The following is a 7,672-nucleotide window of genomic DNA, read 5'->3' as shown; positions in this document are numbered from 1 at the left end:
TTTGTAAATTTGACATATACATTTTATTCAGACAAATCTTGAATACATACAATTAACATATACGATAATTTTTGATTATTGACAAGTAGTCAAAACAAAGGGAAATTAATGCCTTTGAGCTGCAAACATCAATGGAAGAAATTGACATATACGCATTCTTGCTGCATTGCCCAATGAGATAGTTACTTTCATGTCATGTGACCATGCAATGGCCAATCAGAATACAATAATTACCATGTAAGGGGGAATGGGAATTAATGCTCTACATATAGGTCACACAAAATCAAGTCAACCATCACTGAGAATATGACATATATTACCACTCAAGCTGACTAACAAATATGTACAAATAATGAGCGAGGCATCTTTCCTTGGCATTCTGGTTACACTCTACGACAATCACCGAGTGTATTAAACACGACATTCAAAACAGCATTACAGTGTGCAGACACACTTCATACACGCTAAAGCTCATGGGATATGAAATAATTACATAGCACCAGCGACAAGGGTTAAAAAAAGGACAAGTTCTGTTTGCACACCTTTTTCCAATGGATGCCACTGACAGTCAGTGTCTAAACTATAAAATCCATATTATCTAAGTCAGTGGATAACAGAGCTAATCTAAAAATATAGTATTTGACCATTGCAATTTTAATTCAAATTTCTGGATCAAATTTGATTCCCATCCTAATTAAGCCCTGACTCAACCCATTCAACTCTGAACTTGGATGGCGTCCACATATTCTGGGATCACATTTGTCACTTCGTCATACCGACAATGGGTATGATAATTTGTATGTGTCTTCTTTGCTATACTCGTAAGAATGGAAGTTTGCTGCACTGAAAAAACAAAACAAAAACTTGTTGAACATGGGAGATCCACAGTTTGGAGACCCATATAAATTTTTGTAAGCTGTTATCTGAGGTAAGTCACTGATGAAACTTCAAGAACTATGCTAAATTATCGGTAAGATTATTACATTGAGTAAGTTGCTGTCTTTGAATATAGATGGTGTAATAACATGTGCATTTGAAATACTTTCCTCTTCAATGACGGGGTTAATAACTGTGGTTCAAACCCACAGGTAGATGTCCAGCAGCATAGCTGATGGAAAATGCCATCTCATTTCTCAAGCCAAGAAACGAGGGTTTACCTACAATACACCGGTCAAAGTACGGCCACCTCACTGGTACTCCATTTTCAAGAATTAGTCATTTTCAACAACCTTGAACCGAATTGTCTACAGACTGATGGACATAGTGTGTCCACTTTCAGGAAAAAACTCATCCAAAATATTAAACTTCAAACATACAGTAATCTTATACATTATGATTATATTTGCCTGATATGTAGAATGCCCCGGCCACATCTATGAAAGCTCATCAACATTCTGTGTGTGTCATTAAGCCTTCATCTTAAGAGACCAAACACATCAGGCAATCGGTAATACTAGTATTTTTTAAAATTGATACCTTATGCTCGTTTTCAAAGGAGTATGGTGTTTACCTTAGTATATCAGTAAATGTTTGTCACAACCCACCAACCCGGATATGCTAGATTCCACAATAACGAAATCAAGCATTATCTTTGTCTCTAAATAATTAAATGTATATCATGTGTAATCTCTGGCTACATATAAGTACTCTTGTTGGTTTCTAAACACTACTGATACATATTATCTTATGATCTGGAAATAGCACACACTGACAGCAGTGAGCAAATCCAGTTGTCCAGGGTCCCGAGGTGTTCAACCCCATCACCATGAAATGTTGATACAACCTATAGTTTTCTATGGCAAAGTCTGACCTCTTTACATGAAAATGGGGGTTGACAGGGTATGTATTTGTGCACACGTCATGAATGTTGTGTCAGAATGTGAAGAATGTAATTTCAACCAAACTAGGTGGGAACACCAATGAATATAGCCTGATACTGGCCATGAGGGTGAGGACCGACACCTGTTCAATAGAATTACTCACTCCTGTACTTAAATCAACCAAATTTGTGGCAACAGACAATATCAGTCTGTGCAGAGCATACTTCAAACGACATGTGTGGGTCAAGTTTAAAGTAAATTCAAGTTCAGCTAATGAACAGTGAGTTGTATGGTCTTGCTTAGACACATTTTTGACTGTACGGGAAAATTTACCAACCTAGATTGAATAAATCACTATAGAAATTTAAAAATTTAACTGCTATGTCAAACATGCTTGTATAATATTATCAAATTCATCAGGTGTCAGATTATATGAAATATTCATACTTATTATATCATTACTAAATATGACAACAGAAACAGAGATTTGACCTCTCAACTAATTCACATTTCCAATACTTTCAATAGTTCAGAGGGCTCGGAAGGTTGTAGCTGATTGGTAGGTTGGAATTATTTCATCAACTTAAGGAGTCTAAAAACAAAGGCTATAGTGAAGCTGATTGGCTGTTTTGAAATGCTTCATTTATGGCGATGATATTCAGCCACCAATAAGCTACAAGCTTGTGAGATGCTGCACATCACCAGGAGCCTCAGTGAACCCTGAATAATCTCCCTCGTATCCCAGTGCTTTCATAGTCGTCGTCATAAAGCAATCAATTTTATTATGCTTCTGAAGCTTAGATATTAAAAATTTATAGTTCTGACATGATACAACGGGGCAGTTCTGTACTCTAGGTGACCAGAATGGTTGACTGTCATACAGTTTCAGAAACACACTGGGGTCATAAAAATGGCTACTGCTGAAATTGACCAGTTTCAAGTGGGTTCAAATTTGTCCTAATTTGCACATTTAATATTGACACCATTTCTTTTGTCTTGATTTCTTTCTTTCCCTCAAAAGACACACAGGATATAGACATGATAGCCAATTGTAATTGCCCAGTTTGGTATAAAGTTTTTTTAAAATGCCTAAAATCTATGTCTTCTGAATGACAAGATGTGTCAATTCATCCTGTCACATTGCAAGTCTCGTACTCATAGTACAAAGGTTAAAACAAATAAATATACACTTCAAAATAGCTTTTCTCAGTACATTGTATGCCATACTCGTGGCACTACTCAAGTTTGGGGGCAGGGGGGTGACAGAGGGGGTATGACATTGCAGAGAGGTGTTATTTTGATGGCATACACAATTTGTACAAAGGTCCTTAGAAAGATTATAATTTTTAAATTGCTTTGAGTTAAGAGATATTTTCAAGCATGTTATTCTTGGAACGTTTCTTTTAAAGTACTCTCCACTACCAGTCCGGCAAAGTTTTTCATTGATGTAGCCCCTGTGTGTATCCTCTGTGCTTGGCAGCTGAGAGCTACAATACTTACCTCTATACAAGCACCTGCCTCTAATATCCCACTGAAATATTTCAACCAAAGTTTTTCCTGTATTTTGTAACATGTCAGATACTTTTGAGAGTTTTTGTATAATTCAAAATTGCATTTGAAAGAAAAAAAAAAGAAAAAAAAGACTGAAAGGACAGCTGCGATTATTGACTATTGGTTATCAGAGATGAGGTATCCACTAACATTCTAAAGATGTTGCATGTAATGACCTTGGCTTTCCAATATAACATTATATGCAAATGTCTTGTCGTTATGGGGTAGTATTTCAAAATTACATTACCTTCTCTTTTTCAAGTCAAAAGGAAATTAGAGAATTGCACAAAATCAAAGCAGAATTTTAGCAGAATGAATTTTTAGGCAGCAGTGGACCGACAGTGCCAAATGTAACAACACCAGCATGAACAATACAACAGACTGGGGAAACAATGGCACCACAACACCTAGGATTGAATTACAGTTTCTATGTACAGTGCCGCACTAGAAAGACATGGCTATTCCAGTAGAATTCTATCTTCTTGGCATCGGTGAACCGTTTTGGGAAATTCTAATATGGTAATGCTACAACTCTTACACTGAAATCTTCATTCCCTTTCATAAATTGCACTTGCCTGTACTGTAGCATTTAAGACTGTACATCAGATTGAAGTTTTAAAATCTTTCAAAGTCCTTTGATGAAAGTCCTTTGGTAGACTCGGAACTATTCAAAGAGCATGTTTGATTTTGAATTTTGATTCAACCAATCGAGACAGCAACCATCCACACAGATTTTCAACTGACGCCCTTTGATTTGTTGTCAAAATTTGCATCAAGATCCTGTGCTTCTCTGTCCAGCCAATCAGATGACTTACACGCAAATTGAGTTGAAGGACAGAGCTGATTGGTTGGGAGGTTGGGTCTAGTTTCCATTGCAGGCGGCCAGAAGTTCAGCATAGGGTCCATCATTGGTTGATACGGACTGGAATATGGAAATGAACGCCCTCTTACCACCTTCCTCCACAAGCTGGAAACAAGAAAACATATGTTGGCTACTTTTCTTCACAAAGAAACTGTGAAAAGGACATGTTTTGCTCGAGTTCCCAAACTGACAATGATTTTTGACTAATTACTTGAGAAAAAGAACAAAAATGAGGAATTACAACATCACACTGTGTATGACAGGAATAATTCATGTAATACACGATTATGTTGCACAATATTACTGTCCTTTTCATGATGGCACATTTATGATACATTTGATAAATATTTCGAAAGATTAGCAAACCAGGATTTTAATTAAGACTGTACCTGGTGATTGTAGAAGTCCAATGCAGCAACACAGAAATTTCTCTTGTCGATGGTTTCCAGTTTGCCCATCCTACCTATCACATGAGGTAAACTGCAACCATGGTTAAGGAAAACAAATTCTTGATAAAGAAAAAAAACAAGATTAAGTTCGGTTTTTATTCATCTGGTCAATGTTTGAGAGCCCTAGCACTTCACTGTATCGCCTGTATCTGAACACCTCTCTGAACCAAAAGATAAGCACTCATTGTCAGTAGAGGAAATGCAGAAGTACTACATTCAACTTCACATTTATAAGACAATGGATATATATTGACAGCACCAGATAATATACCAATACCATTTGCATCACTGACAAGGCTGAGAATACTAACACAGAGGACAGGAGAAAGTCAGGCCACTGACCTTCCACAGCCATCTTCCTGATAAATGTCAAATTCACCTGTGAACACAACGACTAGAATAAACAAAAGCAACCACACCAACATAAATGAAAGTATAGGGAATCCAATGGGATACAAAAAATTCTGGTGATGAAACACTGTCAGATAGTTATATTGGCAAGTATGCCATAATTTCACTGCAATTTGCTCAACTCTAAAAGCCGTAGTCTCTCTATCATCATGATATCAAAATCCTTGACTGAAAGTTATTTTGATTTCATGAAAGACCACAGTCTACAAATTTGCAAAGAGAAGGTGGCCAGCCAACTCTATTGCAAAATATACTGCATTGGAAATTTATAGTAAGCGTTTTCAAAATCCAGGACAAGAGAATCTAATTCCATCATTGCTGTTGAAAGGATACAGAGCACAGATCCACATGTTGGTTGATGAACTGATGAAGAAACATGTCAGACTCCATATCGCCATGGAAACTGGAGTACGCTGCGTAAAATTGGAGAGCGAGAGCATGACCCAGTCCCTGACAAGGACTGTCTGACCTTGCTGATGTAACTTGCTAAATACCTGTGAAAAGAGAACACATCATTTTATGACTGTCAATACAAATTTCATCATATTTAAAATATTTGGGGTATTATTTTGAAAAATTCTTGATCATTCTTAATCAATCAACAAAGAAATTCAAAAGAAGTTGAACACCCTTTTCCAAATATACAACATACAGGTATCATGATTTCATTGGTAGAAACAACATCTACTGTTCAACTGCTATGATATCAAACACTAGGCATTATATTGCCTTCGGTAAAAGTGACTCGGGTCTTGCATTATAAATCTGTTACATAACTTTTTGCATAACTTAACCCTTTGAGTGCTGTAATTTTTCCCACCAAAATTTTAGCGCAACATTTTACCAATTTTCATGAATTTTCCTCTCATTTTTTTTTTATAATTTTGGACCAAATGGACATTACATTATATTGGCTACAGTTTTTTATCAAAATTTTTTGCAAAAATCTGAAAAAAATTGACTGAGTTATATTTAATATTGGTGACAAAAACTGACATCGGCACTCAAAGGGTTAAACAGAATTCTGCAAACCATATTTCAAAAATTTACAGTTTGGTAATGTGTTCAAGTAAGGAAGAAAAAACTAGTGAACAAACAAATAGCAATTCGCCAGCATGCATATCATTTTTGCCTGCAAAGGTCATAGTTCAAACTAAAAGGCAATAAATTTGCATATAGACAATATTGATATCTATTAACCTTGAAGACCACCCTGGCCATGAGTTGTGGGTGAGGTTGTTGGCTGGAGAGAAATTCCCCGATCACTTTATTCATGATGTCCTGAGCTGGGAAGAAGTCAATCAGGAATGTTGGAAGGATTCTGGCGATCACTCTGGCTTCCGATGGAAATCCTTTCCTTATTCTACACATGGGAAAAATACAGGTGAATTAATTCCATGATGAGAAGAGAAAATAGTGGATTGATGAAAGGGTAAACTTGTTGGTAATAATTGTGCATTTGTGTTGGCATAATGTGTAATGTGTAAAGTAGATAATTCTTTTACTGAAATCCCTCAAAAAACTATGCCAAACCAATATTCCAACTCTGTTGATTTTGAGTCTGAATTTGAATATTTTTCTAATTATCTGTTCGATAATTCAATGCAGAAATAGAATCTGCCAAAACTTAAACTTAAATTTTGACATTTTCTGTTTTTTTAAGCACCAAAAAATTCAACATAAATCATTAAAATGAAAGTTTTCTCATAATATACTATCCCTACCTGTCAAAGAGTGCTGTAACCCGCTCCATGGCGATGAGCAACCTCTCTGGGTCATGTGACGTAGTCTCCTGCACTGATTGGTCACCGCTCTCTATCCTCTGCCTCTCCCTCTCTCTGCCAGTGTACATGCAGGTCAGCATCAGCCCCAGGGCTGACATGGATCTGTGTGTGGAAGCCATGCATAGTCTGTCCACACTACACTTCACCAAGGCGTCTGACTCGGAGGTGGTGAGGACCCCTGCTAGTAGAAGTCTCTCCATTCCCCTCATCACAGTATGGTAAACAGTTGGTGATACTGCCTCCTCATTGCTGGACACCATTGTGATGCAAATCTACAGATCAAACAAGACAAAACCTTAACATTTATTTCTATTAATTTTAAGGTAGTATGCGCCTCAAAAATTGAGAGGCTTAAACTTTTGCTCAGACTTTCAGTAAGAAAACTTTAAAGCATCCCTTTTGAAATGGACAGTAAAAATCAGGGGTCACAGAGCAAGATTTGGTTCAAGAGAAACAAATTACCCAATATCCACTAACATTTGAAATTCAAAATGGCTGACATCCTAATGTTAACTGTTCATGGAAAAATAATATTGTAGACTTTTACAATGAGTTTCAAAATGACCCCCATAAGTGGTAGAGCAAAAGGGCACTTTAAAATATTGGCTATCTACTTTTCAAATATCAGAATAGCACTTCATATATTTCAGTTGCTTTCAACTGGTGTTCACAGTATTGCAGATATCTTAGGCTCAGTTTAAAAATAAACTGTACTGAACTTGCCCTGTTGCCCTAGTTTTCAACTGCAATACACATATTCAAAGAACCACCAAGAAGACAATGTTATATTCAATT

At 36.6% G+C, this 7,672-nt stretch overlaps 1 protein-coding gene across 2 annotated transcripts in view; it reads right to left on the bottom strand.

Annotated features, from left to right (window-relative positions):
• Window positions 1-7,672, bottom strand: part of LOC139120210 (huntingtin-like) — a 55,878-nt gene continuing 48,206 nt past the window's right edge. For both annotated transcript variants that reach the window (XM_070684407.1, XM_070684408.1), the window contains 5 exons: window positions 6,818-7,149; window positions 6,294-6,456; window positions 5,427-5,587; window positions 4,623-4,713; window positions 1-4,338 (listed from right to left, as the gene is read on the bottom strand). In XM_070684407.1, the coding sequence (XP_070540508.1) occupies window positions 4,234-4,338; window positions 4,623-4,713; window positions 5,427-5,587; window positions 6,294-6,456; window positions 6,818-7,149 (852 nt within the window). In that variant the 3' untranslated portion in view covers window positions 1-4,233. The remainder of the gene's footprint in view (window positions 4,339-4,622; window positions 4,714-5,426; window positions 5,588-6,293; window positions 6,457-6,817; window positions 7,150-7,672) is intronic.

Source organism: Ptychodera flava, chromosome 20 (assembly GCF_041260155.1).
Source record: "Ptychodera flava strain L36383 chromosome 20, AS_Pfla_20210202, whole genome shotgun sequence".
Taxonomy (NCBI): Eukaryota; Metazoa; Hemichordata; class Enteropneusta; family Ptychoderidae; genus Ptychodera; species Ptychodera flava.
The sequence above is the reverse complement of the archived record's forward strand: the minus strand, read 5'-3'. Positions and strand labels throughout refer to the sequence as shown.